The 22334-nt window shown below is 37.5% G+C and overlaps 1 protein-coding gene across 2 annotated transcripts in view; it reads left to right on the top strand.

Moving 5' to 3' along the window:
* Positions 1-22334, top strand: part of LOC142380298 (mannosyl-oligosaccharide 1,2-alpha-mannosidase IA) — a 198945-nt gene that overhangs the window by 123199 nt on the left and 53412 nt on the right. For both annotated transcript variants that reach the window (XM_075466040.1, XM_075466041.1), the window contains exon 4: positions 9070-9150. In XM_075466040.1, coding sequence (XP_075322155.1) covers positions 9070-9150 — 81 coding nt within the window. The remainder of the gene's footprint in view (positions 1-9069; positions 9151-22334) is intronic.

Below are 22334 nucleotides of genomic sequence, written 5' to 3'. Positions count from 1 at the left end.
AATGCATCATGGGAATATCACAAGTGTGCTTGAGGTAGTCAGCTTGATGTGTTGCAGCAGATAAGCATTACAGTCTAATGTCTGTCTGTCTAAATGAACCAGTCCCTTTTTTAAATTCAAATTCTTAGTATTAAAAAAAAAAAACACTTCAGAAAAGAGAGATGACTCTGATGCGATGCCTGTTGCTGAAAAATTAAAAGGAGCCCCTCACCCTAAGCCCTTCTGAGTATAATAATTTGTTTTACAAGCATGGATTCAATGAATTACATTGCAATGCACAATAATTAAAACAAATAAGGGAATGGCAAGGGAATGGTCTCCTGGAACATTTAATAATACTGTAATGACTGATTTCTATTCGGAAAAAAGAAATCTTCATGAAATCACAGTTATACCAATCAGCCGCAACATTAAAAAGACCTGCTTATTCACAACCTGTTGAGGGTGCGCATCAATCATTTAAGAGTTTCTCTCTATATATATATATATAGTAAGATATACGATTCAATTTTAAACAGAATTTGTCTGTCTGATGCAGTTTTTTTTTACAGTTGTTTAACATCGTCATCATATCAATAAAGCCGCCACAATCATAACTCAGTCAATAGATGCTGTAAGTAACTTTAACCTTGCAGAGATGTGGCTAAGTTGGAAATAATTACTAATATGGCTCTTCTATCTATATTAGCATCCAGGTAGTCACCATTAGGGTCGTCAAAATAATTGATACTCCGATACTAATTTATACCAGACAGACACACAGTAACCCCCCCGACTAACAGCTGAACACTGTGGAGTTCACGGCTCAGAGCTGCTGCTACAGCTGCATGAAAGTAACTTAACTTTTGTTATTGTAAGAGCTCCTAACCGCTAACACTTAGTCTCACAAATTGGTCAAAAAATGCAACTATGTGACGAGGTATACGATACTATATGTCTCATGAAACTTAGAGGGGGTGAAAATGTGAGACCCTCATAGTCATCATAAGAATGTGGTTGGGGATAATTAAAGCTGTGCGGGTCGTCTACCTCAGTCTAATCCATCTTATCTACTTAGTAGGCAGCTGTCTTTAACACTCTCTTCACTCAGACATTTTTAATGTGTGTTTTTGATTTTTAAACAATCATTAGAACCTGTGACAGGACCGTCACGGATTAATGATGAGGTTTTGATGTGGAATCAGCTGGTTAAATCAACAGGCAAAGAGTTCCTCCTTCCAGCATAAAACACACTGTTTATATGGTAAAACTGTTACAAAGAAGGGATGTTTTTTCTTATGTACCCTGTCATTGTGGCCCAACAATGGTAGCATAAAATACCAGTTTGTTGAGTCTCTGACCATCACAAAGTACATGGTACGTATGCAGCTTACTCAACATCGTAGTCTTTATTCCATCTAAACATCATTACTGACAAATAGTGTTCTGAGAAACAGACAGCTGTTTTATATTAAATGAGGGAATTAATATTATATTTTTTATTTATTTATTTGGCTTCAGTGTTTAAATACACAATCAGTTGAACTCAATGTCTTTTTTTCTTCTAAGATAATACTCTACCCAGACATTTCCTCTTCAGACAAAAACAGAAATTTGTTATTTTTGGTAAATGGTGTTTTTATGAACAAATATATTAATTTATCAGTTATACAGCCAAGTTGAAAAGAAATCACCAAAGTGATGCTTTATAGCTGATGCAAGTGGTGCTGCTACCTTTCTTTTTTTTTAAGTTTATAATTTTATAAAGGTAGTCTAGAACCCTGTATAATAAAACCATTTTATCACTCTTCGTGTGTCATTCCCCCCCTGTGGTATTGAAAATGGTATCGAGTTTAAAATTCGAGTATTCGACTTCCTTATTCACCGTGACGTCTCACCACATGAAAGTTGTGATTTGTTGCTTGTCACAGACATTAGACTTAATGGTGCATCATACACTGCATCAGTGTTGGTTGTCTGACAATTTGTATATGTTTCTACCTTTCAAGCAATGAAGGTTGGCTTATACTCTGTTCCTATTAGATGTAAGCATCCAGCGAGCAGTTTGAATTATGTGAAGATGCTGGTCATTCAGCACACTGCTGATGTAGTGATAGTGCAGGCCCACTCTTATGTTTACTCTGACACTAAAGTGGAAATCTCATTTTGACTCTGTGTAGAATCAGAATCAACTTTGGTTGACTGGATTTTAAATGAAGAATCACGACATTGACGAATTTATGGTACATTTTTATTAGATCCAGGGGTCCACGTATCAATGTAGTGAAATAGTTTTGTTTTTTTATTTGATTCTGTTAATCTCAATGCCCCTTAAAGGTGTGTGTGTGTGTGTGTGTGATTCCTTGTTTTGGCATATCCATTGTTTTTTTTTTTTTAATGTATGAAGTGGATGTAATCTCTGTGGCATCGCATGCTGTTTAGTATGCTCCATAGGTTGGCAGTCATTAACTTTTATGTCGTAGACTACTCGTACAGCTTGTACACTGATCAAGATTATGCTACACTTAGTAAAAAAAAAAGGAAAGGATGCTGGGTGGAGAGGAGCAGCTTAGAGGAAACTTTCAGCTGAAGGAGCATCTTTAAATCTGCAGAAAGCTCTGCTATACTGACAGATTAGAGTTACAGGATCAAACTGGTCCCTTTCATGATTTCTCCATGTTAATTAGCAGTGTTAAGTTAAATCACAGTGAGAAACTATGAATCACCAGCTCTAGTCAGAGAGGCAATCAACTGCTAAATTTTCATCCTTGGCTCATTGGGTCATTTTTTTTTTTTTTCTAGCACATCGGTCTAATTTGGCTTTAAACTCTGGGAGCTTGTGAAAACCTGGATGGCGGCAATGCTGAGAGTAATCTGCCCACTGACAATGATGCCTCTTTATTAGCAGTAAATCATTGCATTAGCACCTGAGCTGGACACCCCTATAGACAACAGTTTAGTCAGCGCATTGGCCGCCACGGCACGGCAGCCCGTCTTGCCAGTCAGGCTCATATCCCAGACAAATCTGAGCTGAGCATGGTGGCAGTCTTTGCCACGACTCTGAGATACTCATCAGCAGAGAACCCAGCGAAAAAAAATACTTGTACAGTCAGCAAGACGACATGCTGCTGGTGAAGCAGAGCAGTGACGAGCTTAGACAGCAGTGTACCCAATGAGTCATTACCCTCATTAATCAATTTTCTTTTCTGCTGTGGCTCCTCCTGCACAATATTACATTATGTTCAGCAATTAAAATGCTAATTTTTCATTAACTATTCATTAAATACACGGAGAAATGTTAAAAGTTGTATTTAGCTGCCTTTGTCTTGTATTTTGCTGTTATTTTTTCAGAGGGGGGTAAGAAAAGTACAGTATACAGTGAAATCCCAGATGAGCCTTTATTGTAGATTCCATCTGGCTCTTCTCAGGCATTGGAGAAGGTATCTATCTTATATATTTGTTCAAGTAAGCAGGGTATGTTTGGTGTTTGTATTTTAGCACTGCAGTGCACATTTTTATTTTAGTGCTGAGTAGTCATTCTTCAGAAAGTCTCTTCTTTCACCTTCCATTGCAACACTTTTAGAAAAGCTAGACAGATAAACTGCAGGAAGGGTTTCATCTCGGTGGTAAAAGCTTTCGTCTTTACCCTGACAGTCTTTTGTTGTCTCCTCATTAGATCCTCAGCCTGAGCACCATAAAGGGAGACGAAAAGAAGAAAAATAGAAACAATTTGTTGTTTACTTTAGCAGATTTCTTGACAGTAATGCTCACTGCACCATGTGTTAACTTTAATTGAACTCAAAGTTTTTACCTCGTTTGGAAAAGATTCTTGAATCTTTTAGTTTCCTTATGATTTGTCTATCATTTATCAACATTTGTTATCAAGACAATTAAAGATCAAAGCAATTTCAGAAGCCTTAAACTGTATGAAACTATATTTAAGGCCTGTGTTGTATTTCAATTTGACATGTAAATATCCCAGGAACTGGATGTCTTATCATGACAATCAACTTTTTTCAGATAAATGAAAATGTTTTAATTATAAATAGAACAGACGACAGAACAAACATTTGAGTTTTTCTATATTTGGTCAGCCCTTCATCAGAATTGTATTAAGGGGATAATACTTAAATACATTTATTTTTCTCTGTGGGATGTGTTTGTCCAATTAATGACTCAAGTGTACAGCCTTAATAGCTTTGAAATATTTATGACTTGCTTTATGTGCTTTAATCAGAAACAAAATTTCAATGATAAATTAAAGCAAAGCTATTGGCTTCTAAGTTTGAACAAATGAAAATGTTCAGCTTGGAAAATGCATTCAAAGGAAATGTTCACAGATTTTATAGAAGTCTATGAACACCAAAACCAATGTTTTTGTTTTTTTTTGTTTTGTTTTTCTGAGGGACTTTCAGGGATCTCACACTGACCAGTATCAACGAACGGCACCTGATTGGTTAAAAAGAAACTTCAGATTCTCAGGCTTCGGAGTCAAATCCAATCTCCTACACAGTTATTCATCTTCACCCTCCATACAGATGAAAGACGAGCAGAATTTCAAGGAGTTTTTATTGTCATTCCAGTCAGCACTTACATGAGAAGGAACAGAATTTGTAACTCGTGACCTGTTTAGGACCTGTAATTACCACTGACATTAGTAAGGTGTAAGCAATAAATAAATCATTGTCTAACAAGATAGATTAGAGGAAATTTGTCTTCAGTCTTAAACGAACAGAGGACTTTCAGAGGACTGTGACATTGTTTCAAATCTCTTCTCTTGAGAATTTGCTCATGATGTGACAGTGGAATCAATATGTCTGTGTATTTGAGTTTAGTGTTTGTTCATAGAGCTTTAGGGTTTTTTAATCTTGATATTTGCCCAATATTTGATTCATATGACATGGCAACCAAAGCTGTTTGAAAAGAAATTGTGCCTATACGTGCCATCTTTATGTCTAAATGCACGTGATATAAATCTTCAGATCAGTGTGAAAGGAAGTCTTACACAAAGCTTGCTTAGTGATTTATTGAGGCTTCACTGGGAAGTGAAAATCTGACTGACAAACCTTTGTCAGCGTTACTCGTCCCCTTTCATTGTGCCTCCTACCTGTCTTGCTAAGAGCCACTATCACTGGTGATAAATAGACACTCCATTCCTAATCACTGCCATTACTGAATAGAACACTCATTTCTGGATTGGCAAAGACCGCTCAGCTGCCCGGCCACAGGCGGCGGTGCTTTGTCTCAGGAAGTGTCACCAGCCGGCTGAGTTCACAGCCTCTTGATGGTGGCAAAGTCCTGCTGAATTAGAGTTAACCCTTGAAATAAAACACGACGTTGGCAAAAAAAGTATAATATAATTCAGAAAATATTTTTGTTCACATGCGTGTTACGAGTTACATGCATGTCTGTTTGTTCAATCAGGACGAAAAGTTTAAAAATTGTCACATTTGCTCTGAAATCATTGGAGGTATTGATATGTTCCTCAAACTATCAGCAGGAAAGCCAACAACTGTAAAAACATGAAAGAAAATATATGTAGGGACATTTTGCCTCAAATTTAGAGATTGAAACAAATTAGATGATCTATGTGCACATTTTTTATTAAAGTAAATCTTCCAATAAGACGATGCCTGAGTATCTAAATATTTTAACGTGAAAATGTATGTGGAGATAAAAAAGAACAGATGAACAGATGGAAGTGACTCCCCATCTTGATCATATGCTTCAAAGTGGAGCAAATTGCCCTTTCTGGAACCCAATTACAGTTTCCTTCTCATCCACACTTGAGATAGCAATTTCCTTCTCAATGGGTCTCCAAGTCAATGAGTACCCTGCTTCAACCCTCAGCTAGCACAAGAGGCAATAATTATAGTGACATATTGAGACACATGCAGTGGTACCTGTTATTTCATACTTCATTTAGAAAAGGAAATGGACCATGCTGTGTATGTCATGCTGAAATGGCAATGCTGCACACTCTGTCTTAATGTCCAGTGTTTGAAATATGGAATCCCCCCCCCCATCAAATTCAAATCTTTTGTTAGGCAAGTCAGAGTCTTAGTGAATCATGACTGTTTATCCTGTAGAAAAGTGTAAACGTTAGCACAAATCTGCAGTGTAATCATGTAGTTTAAAGACTGAAGATGGCTGAATACTAAACTTTTGTAAGCTTTTTGTACTGTAGCCCTTGTTTACTATTGAAACACTTCAAGGCTTTTGGCCTAATGCTCAAATACTATTAATTCAGCACACTACATTTCCTAATTCCTACATTTCCTCTGAACTTATTCCATCTGGACAACAGAGTAGTTACACGCATCAATCAGTTGAGGCTTTTTTTAAATCACATTATAAAATCCAATTATCTAACTTCACAGAGTAAATGCATGCAAACCAACTTCCTTAAAAGACTTGGTGTAATAGAAAGTGTATGTTGGTCTAACAAATGTGATTGACTATAAATTTATTAAAAAAAAAAACGGTAAGGAGTAGAAATACTAATACCCAACTTTTGAATTTAAAGTGTGGAAATTCCACTCATTGCTTTTTTTCCAATTGCTGTTTAAAGCTGTTGAAGTAAATAAAGGTCCCAACTTCTAAATGTGAAAGTTATCCATCCAATAATTGTTGACTTTACTCAAGTCAAAAAATCCCGAACTTCTCTGATATCAATTAGGATTCAACTTGAACGACTTTTAAAATTTGAAAATAATACAACAGAGAACAGAATTCAGCTTTAACCAGTGATCTTACTCTTTTAATCAATACCAATTTTTAAGAGAAACACTGGGGAACATGATTACATGGCTTTGATACCATGGCCTGACTTTTTAAAACTGACTTGGCTGTAATGAGATTTTTTTGGAGAGGAAATTTTCTTTATAACAAGCATGCACAGAAAGGGAAGCCTGAAAGTAAGAGACGTCTTCATAAGCACAAGAACACCGGCTTTACTACACAGAGACAAGTGAGTCCATCCAACACCAGAGAGCCTGTCCCTGAAAAGCTTTGGGAGGGATACTGGAAAAGTTTGAGCTTTGATCATCACCCAAAGTATTTAAAGCATTAGAATAAATTGAAAGAATACGCTGATAGGAATACAACAGAATCCCCTAATATGGGATATATTTTTTTGTAGTTCTGTCCTGTCATCTTCAATCAACATTTACTATTACTATATAAAAAAAAATCCTCTTGGGATTTATGAAGTACGTCTGAATCTGAATTGGAAAACTGCCTTTTTGTTCATAATGAACAAACTGAATACCATATTCAATAAAAGTGTGGTATAAGATAACTCTGTAGAAGTAAGTAAAGATGATGTAACTTTGTAAAGCTGTGTAAAGTTTGTAGAGTTGTGGTAATTTGCAACTGTTCAGTTGTGCCCATGAGCCGGAGTCATGTTATCATGGTCCTCCTGCCTGATCCTCAGTGCCAAGGCACAACAAATCTATAAGGAAAAAAGTTGTTTACATGTAGCTGGATGATTAGACAACTAGCACTTACAATTAAATTATAGTGTACTGCTACAATTGAATGAAATGTGTTGGACTGTCTCTATGACATACAGTAAAGTTTAACAGATGTGCGTTCCATTTGCTCACTTTTAGACTGGTTCAGAAGTGGGACCACGGCTGTGTCCAAAATCACTGACTCACTAATTCCTTCTGACTACATAGTAAACTGTATGTAGAGGACTGTATAATAAACTCATTATCATGAAAGAATGATTTTGGACAATTCTCTGGTAATTTTTGACCTGAGTGCAGTCACACAATTTAACACACCAGGTTAGAACTGTTATGAGTTTCTGTGATGTACCGAGTGTATTTAACAAAAAAAAAAAATAACTTACTTGAACGTTTTTTTTTTTGTTTGTTTTGTTTGTGATTTTCTGCTTTGTTCACATAATTCATAATAAATTACACAATTTTTGTGCTACTACCAAATAATTGTTTCATGCTTGTATTTAAAATGAAAACAAGCCTATAAATCTTTTAAGTTATTTTATACGACTATCATATATAACAGGAATTTTAGTTTGTCATTTGTATTACTTTGAAATTGTTTAAAAACACACAATCGTATGACAGTTAGTTGCGCTGCTGCAGGTCTGCTTGATCATTAACCTTTCTTACTTTGGTGCAATGCATTATGGGATATATTTGCTGTGTTGGTGACATTCGACTCTGTAATACTTAGACTAGATGGGAAATACAAAATTTCACACTTGATTCAGACAACACGACAAAATAGCGAGCGCTCTATTTAGTCCACTGTATAATGAGCCTGTGTTTCCGACCTCCCAGCGACGGCTGCACAGATTTTGATTGGAAATGACATAACAAACACAAGGCAGCGGAGTCCATATCGGCTCTATTTTTGTTTTCCTTATGAACAGCAAGATTAGGTATTAACCTTCTGTCCATCTTAATATACTGTCCAGTGGGTGAGGTCATTCTATCTTTGGATAAAAACACCTTTTTGTCAATACATACCATGAAAAATACCCTCAGTGTTGAACTGATCAGTATTGAAGGATTGTAAACATAAAAAACTCAAAATCTCCGTGATCAGCTACATACAGAATGTTTGTGTCCTGATATGAGCAGTTTGTAGTGCAGAAACCTGTTTCATTAATTGACTTTTTGAAACAAAAAAAATGTACTGGCCCCTTAACAAGAAAAAGACGAACAGGAAAAAAAAAAAGGAACAAAAGTCTGACCAAAGACTGAAATTGAAACAGGCTTTTTTGAGATGTATTAGACCATCTGATGCATCTTCAAATCATATAAAACAATCATGGAATGCAAATCCGCACACCTGGAAGTGATAAATATTGCCCACATTATTATGGATCTCAGAGACTTTACAGTCTGTTGTGTGAAATATTTATCTGCACATCTGGACTGCAGTATTCCCGAGGCATCTCCCAAACCAATAACATCAGGAATCTAGGTAGAAAAATTACTAATGTCTGCAGTGTATTCATTTTCCCCCTACATTCACCACTGCTTTACCCCCCCACTGGAGGCATTGGCTCAATGGGACATTTGACAATTTGATCTCTTTCTTTTGGTTCAACAGAACGGCGAGGCATCACTCTTTGAGGTGAACATTCGTTACGTCGGAGGGTTGCTCTCAGCGTACTACCTGACAGGAGAGGAGGTAAGATTAATCGATGTCTGTTATGGCTCTACTCTGGTGAGATCTGCTGCTTCCTTTATCTCCAACCAGCCCTGTGTTTGAATGATGAACAGACTGCGTACGTGTGACAGGAGTGTGTTTGTGTGAACTTATTTGTTGCCACGGTTTTTTGATATCACACTATTTTGACTTTAAAGCTGAATACACCCTAACACAGATATTTTTAAAAACGGAGGTTTCCCTGTTTTTCATACACAGAATATAAGTGGTAATAATCATCATATTATTGTCAAAGCCGCTTTCGTGGTCATGCGTCATCTCCCTTCGCCAGGTAAATAGTTCAGCGACAGGTGATGTCATCATAGATGTCTTCCTCTCAGTGTGCAGGTAAAGCAGCTCACCACAACCATTTTATTCTCAAAGTTGTTTCGACAGGTCAAAAACCAGGGATGTGCGCGACTAGTTCCATGTTGGATTTTGTACCGTTGTGCAGTCTGATGCATCGAAGATGTGATTGACAAGTTCTTGTTCTATGAGTGTGTGTAATTTGTCAGATTCACTGCTTACTTCTAACTTTTGGCTTTGAGAGACAAAGGTGTAGAGTTTGATGCCTCAAAGGCAGAGTTCAAAAACCAATGGATGATGTCACTGTGACTAGCATCCACCTGTTTTACTCAGTCCATAGTTAAACTCAGTATCGTGGAGCATTTATGAAGCCTTCACTTTTTGGACAGAAGCTCTATAGATTTTATGAAATCACTGACAATCAATGAATGCAATGTGTCTTGTTTCTGCCTCGTGTTAAATATGCGATGACATGTGGATACAAAGGCTTTGAAGTTTTTTTTAGAGCAGTTTTGACGGAGCTGTGAAGAAAGAATAACGCTGTTGAATGTTCCTTAAAATGATTCTGTTAAAATAACTTGCTACACTGCTTCTACTTTCAGGAATGATTAGGATGGAGTCATAACAAATTATAATAAGTGTACAATAGATGTGGGCTTGGGAAGTGCTGTGCATGTGTTAACTTAATTTCCTTGTGAAAAATCCAACCTGATGATACAAAGAAAATAATCAAGCCTAAGTACAGTATATGTTTACCAGCATTTACATTTCCATTGCAGTTTTAGGTTGTTGCTTGGAAAAACAAACTTAAACACTTTGGTTAAATTGAGGAGGTGCAGTAAATGTGTCCTTGAAAGAAAGAGAAGCTGCTCAATGCAACATCATGTGGTTACAGTGGATCGCGTCCAGGTGCAAAGCTGTGAAACCTTATGAGTGCTGAGCCTGGCCTAGCCAGAAAAGAAGTATGAACGCTGTGAGAGCCTTGGCTGGATAAATAATGGTTTAAAATTGCCTTTGTCAAGCACGCAGCACAAGTGGTCCAGTTCATTATTGGGATATTGTGAAGTCATTGGAGGTCAATATGTCACCATAATGAGCATCTGCCTGTAGCAGCCTCCTGGAGCGTCCACATATCATACACTGCAGCTGTACTGATTTGGTCACCACAGTCACAGAAAGACACTGAGATTTTAATAGAAGCAGAGTTAATGGAAAGTAGATGCAGTGACATATGAACCCTCCGTCACTTTAATGGACATTGATTTTCAGGCCACGCAAGTTGAGACGAGAACGGCATAAAATTGTCCACCACTGCTGAATGAGTGAAACATGAATACATCACTGAAGCAGAATATATCGTTGGATCCATTATTCCCCATTTGCTTACTATTAAAACTATGCAAAAGATATTCTATTTTATTCACTGATCCATGGAAATTTCTACATGAGGGAAGCATAATGACAGTTTCACCTTTAAGTTTGCCTTTATCTCACCAAGTGCAACATCTTCTGTTCACAAATGCAGAGAAGTTTGGGTTAAAGGGAGACTTTATTACTGCTAGGCAGTTAATTCAATAAGACTCACTATCCATCTTTTGACAAATCAGTAATTGCAGACGTTCTTCATTTTCTTTTATTTGCATTTGGACTTTCATACTGTTTACTGCACACCATCCTTCTAAGTTTCAGTTTCCTGACAAGGTATATCAATATCCTTCACCCTTGCTCTGATATCCATCACATGGCCCACTCATGTGCTTTCTGAGGGGTTACAGAGAGCAAGATTTATAGCTACCTGGGCTCTCCTTCCCTTGAGTCCCCCATTAGAGACTTTTCCCAGCAGTCTGCTGTTCTATTCGGATGATAAAACCAACAGATTGAAGGTCTGCCACTGCTTCAGAGACTTAAATCAGCTGAGACACCGTGCAGGAGACTATTACGAGATTGTGGATCCAGTTTGACCAGAGGATATTGGGCAGCTGGTGCTGCTATAAATGATTGCTGAGAAGCGGGAGATGATTATGGCTCCTTGCGGGGCACAGTTTGCCATAGAAGTGTTGGGAGCCGAACTGCAGCAGCACCTGACCATTAATAACGTCCCGTTGTTTTGACCGTGTGGGATGTGGTTTTAATGTGTGTGTGTTTTCTTAGATCCCCAGAAGCTTCAAGGCTGGTCTTTATGGCAACAGTGCCCACATTAAATGTCTTGTTCAAAGGGGTCTGGCTGCTCCCACCCCCACTTTCATTAGTCACCAGCACACATTCATGGCAAGGCCAAATGTTTTGGACATCAATTGGCAATTCAAAGAGGTGGAAGATGTGTGTCCTACTGTTGTGTGGCTATCTTTATGTCAATTTATCTATGAACTAAAGGTGCAGCAATTATCGTCATTCCAGTTTCTGTTTAGATTATTTAGTCAAAGCCAAGCAAATTTCCTCAAGTTTTGTCTGGATGTTCACTCGAGTACTAATCCTGCTCAATAAATAGTTTACTCAGGAGCGATTTCTGCCAGTAACTAATCATCCTCGTCACCAAACTGCAAATGAAATCCTAGTTTGGTTTGGCTGGACCATAAATCTTTCTTTTTTTTTTATCTTTAATTGGTTTTCTAAATGTAATCACTATCCTTGAATTTGTACAATGTTCACAATATCCTAAATATTTTAAGGGAAATTTCAAGGCCAACCATTTGGGCCTGTTGGAAATGTGTTCAGTTCACTGTGCACAAACGGACACAGTAAGAGTAGGAGAATGATTTGAACAGCTCGTTTTATCTGATGAACGTTCCAAACTTTCCAAATTTTCAATGTAAAATTGTGAAAAAAGATGGATCCTTAAATGTGAGATATTTAATGTGGCAAATGTCAGTTATTTTCATGTCGACCTTTTAATTTCAGCATTTGAATAACGTGTCAAATATTATATCATGCTTAGCATTTTTTCTTTAACATCCCCCTGCAGGTTATCATGGGAACAAATCATCTGTTTGACTGTGTGTAGATTTGCATTTGTCTCCTTTCACACATTTTCATTAGAAAGCAGGTTCATGTGCATCAGATGCATCACCATGTCAGAATGTGTGTGTATGTGTTTGTATGTCAACTCTACTTCAGTTTCCTTGCCTCCTGCGTGCCCACTGCATCCCTTCTACCAGTTCTCTGTGCGTGGCATGTTTCATTCGTCAGCGTCGATAATATTTTTGCCTCATTCCCTTCCCTGAGCAAGAACGGTGAACAGTGAAGGAAAAGAAGCAAGGGGATAGAGAATTAATTCAATCAGCCTTGTGTGAAAATTGCTCGTGAGCTGAGCTGAGAGAGCAGGCAGAGAGGGAGACAGCAGCCGGCAGAGAAGAAAGGCTTGTGCTCCTATTATCATCAAAAAGAGGAAGGAGGCAAAGGCGATCAGTAAAGGTGAGGAAGATGCAAGGAGTGTTCTTAAGCTGATCAGCAAATGTGCAAGCTCAAAAATAAGGGATGTGTGGAGTCAAAATGTTCGAACAATCTGAAAGATTTCTTTCTAGTATTCACAAGAGCTGTGTTCATGCATCGCACTCATCTAGATTTCTCAGTTTTAGATTTACATTTGATATTACATTCCACTATTTGTGCCAGAAATTATCTTTCAAGTTGACTGACAATATTTGCCAAAAACAGCTCAAGATCAAACTGCACCATGCCAACAACAAGGGTGCAACAGGCTGCAGACTAATAAGACCTAAAGTTTAATCACTCGACAACTAATAACCTTGTGTCACAGGATTAAGTAACAGTCTCAGACAAGCACCCCATTAATGTTACAACCAAGCTGCTAGAGATAAGGGAAGTAACATTTAACGTGAATGTTAATGGTTGTATGTAGAAACAATGATTGCTTGTTGACAGACAGTTCACATAAAAAAAAACCTGCAGTCACAGCAGGCTTGTAGGTGCTGCAAAACATGTGCCAATGCTGTCAAAAGAATAATTTTTAATAAAAGGAGCAAAACAATTAGCACATTCCTGCTTCGAAACATGATTAAACAAAAGAAACAAAACCTTAAATTAAGCGTAACTGATCTAGAACAGTAATCAATATCTCAACCAGCTCCAGTCTGTTTCCCGACCAGTACTGCTTGTGTGAAGATGTAGGTTAAAAGGCTGACTAGTTGTAAGATATTTGGATGCAAGATGATTTCGTTTTATGTCCATACAATTTCGAATCATTAGTTAAAATGATTTACTTTGCTTTTCAATGGTATGGCATTTGTTACAGTGTAATAACGGTACTTATTTTTGGCTGGACGTGATCGTTACTGTTATTAGTTACAATGACTCATACAGGAGCGAAAGTGAGAGTCTTTATTCACTCTGGGGGAGAAAAAGCCTGTTTTTAGATGAAAATGTGGTGTGATGGGAACCAAACGGCAGGAAAGATGTACATTCACAAAGATCTGTAACTCATCTGCATTTTCCCCCACTATTATTAATATGCAAACAGAGAGGGTATGATAATCATTAATTTTCATTCCATAATTAGTTTTATTTCACTGCATCGATAATGAGCAGTATATGTAAATCCATTCTGGCTGTCTGTCAGATACCAGATTTCTGTTTATCCACATACTGGAGAAAAAAATATTGATTTATAGTAAGTTTTAAAGAAAGATGCTGATGGTTCTGGCTGATGATTGTTTGGCCAGTGGCAGTCTATCATTTTGGTTTACAGTTTAACTTTGTTTGTCTCTGCATCTCATTGAGTTTCCAGCTGGGATTCTCTTATTGTTTAGAAACATAACCTATAGCAGGTGTAGCGTTATTGGGCAATTATATATGCATCAAATATAAGGATTTATCTTAAACCTCGAATTAAGGGCACCACCTACCGTTATTTTAACTTTAAGTTACAGTCAGGGAGGAAAACTGTTAAAATCTTACGATCCTGGTATGTTAAATTAATAATCAATTAATAGTCAGTTAATAATCAATTAATAATCAGTCTCATATCTCGCTACTTTCGTGAAGTTCTCGTTTGGTTGGACAGACATTACGTAAAGAAAGCATACGACACAATCTGTGATTATAACATATATATAGATATATGAACTGTTTATTAAAATGATATGACCAAAACATGAACCTTTAAAACAAACAGGAGATGCATTGAATATGGGTGATTATATAAAACACTTAGTGAATGGAAAATAAAATATGGGGAATGGGGAGATACTGGATGTATTCAAATAGTTTAGGTTGGCTGACTATTTGACGCTAAATACTGACATTTCGGATTAATGTATCATTCTGTGAAAGCCTCGAGACATCCATCAAACCCACTTTAAGGTGAAAACGGGTCGGTCTTACTGTGCTGAAGTTCTGCTTAGTCAGCTCGGAACACGGCAGCGGCCACGCGGGGTCCGAGGGGGTTTCTCTTCCGCTCTCTGGGCCTTCCTGGTTGTGGTGGCTGACTTTAGCGGACTTCTCAGTTGCTTCTTTCACTGGGAAACGGGAACGATGGTGCCGAGGGCTGTGGTTAGATGATCGAATCTTCCGAGTGTCAGTGGGTCCGTTGCTTCTCTGATGAAGTGAACTTAAGTTCACAGAAGATTAATAAAAGGTTGCTTGAGTTGGTTTTCTGGGTAGGAAAACTTCATTCTGTTCTTATCTTTGTTCGGGTCTTTCTTTCTCGTCTCCGGGGTCTCACTGGGTTCTGGAGGGCTTCCTCCGGTCGTCCTCTGCATCGCTCATCCTCACGTCCTTCCGCTCTCTCCTGAGATTATGGGAAAACTCCCAAACTCTGGTGAGCTCTTCTCTCCTTCTCAAATCATCTCCAAATCTCTCTGAGCAACTGTTCTCTGCTCAAATCTGAAACTCTGGGTTGAAACTCTTCTGGAACAAGAGGCAAGACGCAAGAAGCGTGTGTTTTTCGCGGGCTCCGGGTTTTGACTCTCGGAGGCGGGGCGTGACGTAAGCTTACACTACTCTTTCAGCCAATGATATGCCTGAACTGTGGTGAACGTCTGCCTGGGTGTCTGTGTAAGATGATCTGTTTTTATATGGGGATTTCTGGATGAGACAAAGAAACTCTTATTTCTCCATTACTCTGTCTCATAGAACATTTGTCTCGGTGATTCTGAAAACACCACATCTTGTTAAGATATGCAGATTAAAGATATAACATAGACTTGCAATATAAAGACATCAAAATAACACACAACGTAATTGATGATTATGACTTTCAAAATTCAGATGAATATCTATGAAATCGTGACATATGAATAGTGAACCACACAATGTTAATTTTCTGTGTTAACAATGGGGATACCAAACAAATACCAAATAGATACCGAAGGGACATCGTTAGAAGTTAATTGTTTCATACATCTTGTCCATTTTACTGAGTCCTCGGGGATTTAAATGTTCAACTAATCAACACTGCAGACCACTAGGGGGCAATGTGGTTCCATCAGGCAGGTTGGGCATTTTCAACCAAGATCAGTTCTTTGTCAATATTTAAGCCAGAATCGTACAAATTGTCTCTATATGCGTCTTGTGATCAAGCTGGAAACCTGAAAGAAATTGTATACGGTTATCAAACACATTTAATATAGTTTTAAGATTCGACTAAAAGTGAGTCTTAGTGAAGTCTTCTCAGTTCATGTGTAGCCATCTGGTCGGTTCTGTGGTGGGAAAGGGTGTTAAAATGTCAATTTCGATTTATGGTGAAGATAAGATATTGAGGTCTCCCACTTTTCCAACAGAGAGATCCTTTGTTCATTCGAGTTTTCCAATTTTTATGGCAAGTGTCTGTTGCTTATTTTTCACTCCCAAAAGCTCTTAAGGGTGTTGTAAATTAGGCAGTTTCTGTCTCTTTTTCCTTTGTGGAAAGAAAATGAAGATCTGTTTTTTATCCACATACGTAAACATCCCCCACAGGAATGTTGGTTTTGTCAAAGTTTGAAAAACTCTTAATCTACACGGCACTGTGACTGCTACACAGGTGATAGCAGCCAGCTGTCTGCCCCACTATATGTTTCTTACAAATATATAAATCTAAAAACAGCTTGAAACTGATTCCAGCAAAGATATTTATAGAAGCTGTAGTAAGAGTTATTTGTGTATTGAGTGTAAAGTCAACAAAATCTAAATTTAAAGCCTAAACTGGTCAAATAAAACTCAATGTTAATTTTTCCGGGCTGGTAGAATTGTTTATTTTATTTTTTGCATATTTTGTGGCCTGAAGAAAAAAGCAGTAGTTTTAGATTAAGATTTGCAGAATTTGTTCTAAGGAAAGCTCCCACACTCCCCATGTAATTGGCCGTCTCCCATGAGTGATGGACTATTTCTGCTCATGCAAAATGCACAGTGGAAGAAAGACAGACAGATGGGGAGGAAAGTCGGAGACAGAGAGAAAAGATGCAAATTAGCATTGAGGCAAAGCAAGCATGATAATAGAAGGAGAAGAATGAAAATTCAGGAGAGAGTTCATATTTTGGTAGACAGGTAAGGATTAGGAGTCAGACAGGGCAATCACTGGTAGTTGTCACATTATCTCATTTCACTCTGCACAATCCTGTCAAGCAGCAAACAAAGGTCAAAGCGCTCGCTCTTAAAATAAACTTTCAACAAGACTACACACAAATTACGATATCAGGTCGTATCTTTTCTGAGGAAGGAAACACTGATGTTTTCCTTGTGTAGAAGAGGGAATACATACTTATGTAATCAGCTTTTTTTTTTTTTTTTTTACGGGATAATCACATTCATAGCGGTAACCTGTCAGGAACTTGGATCCACCTCAGTTTAAGATGTTGAAATGTGGGAGGTAGAATTTGTTAATTGTTTCCAAGGGCCACTAACCTTATCTTTTACCATTCAGATGTGGCTTTTTCCCCACTAATGTTCATAAACTTTTATCTGTTTATGGCTTGATGGCTTCTTTTTTCAAGCCAAATCTTAAAAAGTCAATCTTTTGTGATGTTTTGTTTTTGTGAGTTGATGAGGATTGTATTGTTTTGTTTTTTTTACCAGTTCGTGTTGTTTTTCCTTCTAATTTGGGTGACCCACTTTCGTCTCCAAATGTGCTTCTATTTTGGGTCATAACACAGAAGAGCGCCTTCACAAACAATAAAAAATAACACTGTAAAAAATGAAATGAATTTAAAAGTGCTGTGAGATGAATTTATTGTCCCTTTTTTGCATTATACATGGCATCATGAAATCACTTCATTAAAGTTACATTTTGTCTGAAGGAACATTTTCTAGGGACAAGTGTCAATGGAAGTGTTTAACATTAACCAGTTTTTAGTTCATACAACTGACACACACTTCCTGGTTTAAATGTCTTTGTTGCAGAGTGAAGCTGGGTCTTTGACCTCCACCATGCTTGAGAGGATGGTGTAGACCAAACATATATTCATAAACCTCCTAATGATGACCGGGATTACTTAAAGCTCAACTAAAATTAAATTTTAAAGTGCCTCCCTTTATTTTCTGCAGTGATGCAGCTGAATTCAAATATTTGAATAATTTTAATATATTTTTATATTATGATAAAGGCAAAGATTTGACTCTTGAATGGAGCCAATATACTGGCATTCTTAATAAATATGAAACCCTCTGTGCTTCTACATCATTATAGTGTCTGACAAGGCTCATGTGTTGGTGGGAATTATCTTTGTTGGGAACACCCAAGCTATTTCTTGTGCAAACCAGTGAGCCTGATTACATTTAAGAGGGAGGAGTGGCACAGCAGAGGCTTCAGTGTTGCTTCAGTCGTGAGGATTAGCGGTATTTGTGCTTGTGCTCAACTGCTGTGGCACAATCATGTACAACTACATCCTTAATAGATTAACTAACGATGCTGACATGAACACATGTTCAAAAACCCATTTAATGCTTGTTGAGAATATGTTGGCCAACTTGACTTGGAGATGCATGAAGTCCCTCACTGTTTGCACATGTTGTGCAGTGAATTATCGTCTCAGTGTATGTGGCAAGACGTACAAATTATTGATATTTAGTTGGAATTTTGCAACAGCAAATGTATTTTATATATATGACAAGCCTTAAACTATTGCTACTTAACATATATTTATGACCACATGAGATGTGCTGGACAGATGGGGAGGCACACCAGAGAGAGACATCAGAATGCTGGGAGCAAGACACTGGACTGTTACCTTAAAGGGAAGTATGAGGGGTTGAGTGACATCTGGTGGCCAACTTGCAGATTGCAACCAGCTGAAAGCCCCACTTTTTAACCCTTGCCTTCCAAACCTGTCGGAAAAGAGAAAACGGATTTTTGCTAAAAGTGAGGGAAAAAATGTAGAGCTTATGTTTGTTATGGGTTACTGTGGAAGAGGGTTAACTTCAGCTGTTTCTATAAAATTATTGTGATTCTACAAAAATTAAAAGATGCTTCTAAATGTTAAATTACATTTCATTACAATCACTTGACTGAGTTAAAGTTTAAAACACAAAGAATGGTCTCTCTTAAAACCCATGATGTATATCTTTAGCTATAGAAATCTTTCCTTTGAACACAGTTCAGGCAGCAATTACATTTCCTATCCTAACAATGGATGGTATGACATACGGTATTAGTTTAATAAAGTAGATATTTTCCTGGCAGCATGCTTCTTCATGTGATGGCAAAGACCAACTGACGGATAAATGCATCATCCAAAACATTTATTATGTTAAATTACTGCTACAGTCTAATATTAAAACTCTTCTTAAAGCCAGTTTAATTTAAGATATCGAGTGGTGAGTCACTCCCACTCTTTGACATCAGCATGCTGTGTTACGAAGCACTCTGCTTTTAATAGAACAGAAAACAGGTAACCTGCTTAGTCAAGACTGATACCAGGCAACACAACACCTCCTGGTAACGTTTCATCCTCATTTGACCTAATTTCTAACTCTGCTGTAGTTACACTATTTGCTTCTGGCCACAGCATTAACTAAATGTCAGCGACCAGGCCGTATGCGACCATGCTGTTCTGAATGTGTGCTTTGAACTTTGTGCCTATCATGAAAAAAAACATAATGTGGTCTGAATTAAGTCTTGGTGTAAGAATTTATGCAATTATTATTCTTTTCCCTTGCTTTATGGAACCATCTTTTTTTGGAAAATTGCTTCTTTCAGATTTGCAGCTTTGCCTATTTGAAAAACAGGGCTGCATGCACTGTTTGCTTTGAGGGTCTCACATTATTCCCTGCCTATATTGGGACAGATTCTTGGAGCAGATCCTCGGTGTTACTCCAGCTCTGGCAAACTCTTAAACCTTTCGGACTTCACCTTGAAAACAATGTTGAAAACCAATGAAGCAGTTGTTTTCCTCTGACTCCTGCTCAAAAATCAAGTTCAGAAACCACAACAGTTGCCAGCAACACAACTGGTCAACCTCTCTGCTTTTACCGTATATAACTGTGTAGCACATTTGGTTGTCATGGGTACAAATTTATGCCTAGTCTTTTTTTTTTTTTTTTAATTTTCCTCCACAATACTGACAGTTACAGTAGACAGGGAGCCAAATGAATAAATCTGAGCCTTGATGACCCAGTGAGCGCTGATAGTCATCAGAATATGATGTGCATTAAGAGATGCGTTAAGATATGCATCACTCTGCAGTCATCCTGTGGGGAGAGACATGGATATATTCTCCTGCCAGCTGAAGGTTAGGGATCTCTTTTCTGACACTCCATCCCCCATCATAAAAGCTTAAGCTTGCATAAGGCTGAGAGGCAAAGAAAATATGGAATAAATGGTTCACCAGTGATGGTGGTGAAAAGATGGAGTTGATGTATTGAGTAGAATATGCAGAGTATCTCTGTGCATTAATTATATGATGGGTGCTTCTTGACCATTAGTGTAAAATTAAAAAAAAAATACATTAAAGTTCTTTTACAACCTACCAATTTTCTTTGTACTTAATCCACTTTTTTTTCTCCGAAACAGTTAATGGAATAACCGACATCTTTGGTGAAGCATTTGGTTGAATACCATTCATGAAGGGGGTTTATAATTCTTTCTGTTGTTGCACTAACAGCTCTCTATAACAGTTCGGGCCATGTTTTCTGCCCGTCTGCCAGCTGCAACAGCTCAATAAGCTCTTCAAACACTCTCTTTGCTGCAGATGCATTTGTATGTATTTGGATTTGTGCAGGCATTTGTTTTGGAATTGCAAATTACAAAGTTATTCCATACTTCTTTTCCTCCATGTATTCTGGAAAAAAAAAATCAAATTAGAGTTTTTATAAATATTTTTGCCCTTTTTGTTTTCAGCCGTTAAAAAAAATTAAATGTCAGAAATGTGTTTTCTTTATTATTTTTACAAGTCAAAAAAGTTGAATAACATCTTCAAATGTGCTGATTCCATAGTTTGTTTCCTTCCACGTAATCTGGGGGAAAAAAAGAAGCAAATTAGAGTTTTTATAAATATTTTTTGCATTTTTGTGTTCAGCCATTAAAATAAATTGTCTCTCACAAGTGTCATAAAATGTGTTTTTCTTTATTATTTTTACAAGACAAAAAGGGATATGAAACTTCCAAAAACCAATTACACCTTAATATTGTAAAACTATTTGCCTCTTCAGTAAATTATGACATGTTTGACTGTTCCATTTTGGGCTCATTATATACGTTTCACAGTAATACATAAATGTGCACTATGTGGTCGGAGTAGAAAACAAAACAAAGAAAATGAAAAGACACATTGAGAACGGGTGCTCACACTCGCCTTCCTGTTGTGAAATTTATCTACATTAATCCCAATTAGTTTGACTAAATGGAAATCATTTAGTGCCGCTTTGAATATTACGGGATGGCATTATCTCCTTTACTTTCATAAAGGATAGTCCTGTGCATTCTATACTAAAGCAGATAAGAAAGGAAATACTGAATCTCATTTCCGTAGCAATTAAGAAATTCAACCAGCTCTTATCATGGAAACCACTTAAATATTCCCAGGTCATTTCACTCAGCCGGAACCTTCCTAAGCTAAAAAGACGACAACCTATACCTGCTAATGATCACCATGTCAACATTGTCATTGTGGGCGAGTTGGCAAGCTGAAATACGTTTTTACTTTAAACAGCACCTGTGCTAATACAGTCTGGAGGACCTACTGTAGCTTCTTGTTTTATATTGGTTCAGAGCTGTTTGCTAGTCTGTTGTCTTTAAAATATGAGCTTTCATATTAATTGACTCATGGTGCTTGAAAAATAATGAGGTCCGGGCTCTGGGGAGGATTCATCCCTCCATAAGCTGTTGCTACTGATTTTCAGTCCAGTTCTTGGGTCATTTTGTGTTCTTTGGTCTTTTCTCCCTGTTTCCCTTCCTTAAGAATTGCTTCTTGACAGTCGCCTATCTTGGGAGGTCATTTCTGATGAGGCTTCAGTGAACAGTAGATGGATCAGCTGAAGGTCCAGAGGCATCTCTCGGATCCTGTGTCAGCTCTTTGATGGGTTTTTCCCCTCTTTCTTCAGGACATCACTTTCAGATACTGTTCATCTAGTGTAGATATTTGTTTTAGACCTGACACTTGTTTTGTCCTCCACTTGTCCAGTTTCCTCTATTCATTTTTAAGAACACACAATGCTGAGATATGTCAAGTTTTCAGCTGTCTCTTGAACTATTTCATCTTTGGCATCATCTTTATTCTAGATGCAGAGAAAATAAATGGCAACAAATTATGCATCTTAGCAACCGTCTGCTTGAAGCAAAGTGTCTAAAAATTAAAAAATAAATAAATGTTTTTCTTGTATTTGTCGATGCTACACTGGTTCACACCTGGAATTCGGTGGCCTTTTTTTTATGCTTGAAAGATTCATAGGTCAGCTTAACAAATAAGAAATTTAATTACTCTGAAAATAGTCTG

Source organism: Odontesthes bonariensis, chromosome 5 (genome assembly GCF_027942865.1).
Source record: "Odontesthes bonariensis isolate fOdoBon6 chromosome 5, fOdoBon6.hap1, whole genome shotgun sequence".
In the NCBI taxonomy this organism is placed as follows: Eukaryota; Metazoa; Chordata; class Actinopteri; order Atheriniformes; family Atherinopsidae; genus Odontesthes; species Odontesthes bonariensis.
The sequence above is the reverse complement of the archived record's forward strand: the minus strand, read 5'-3'. Positions and strand labels throughout refer to the sequence as shown.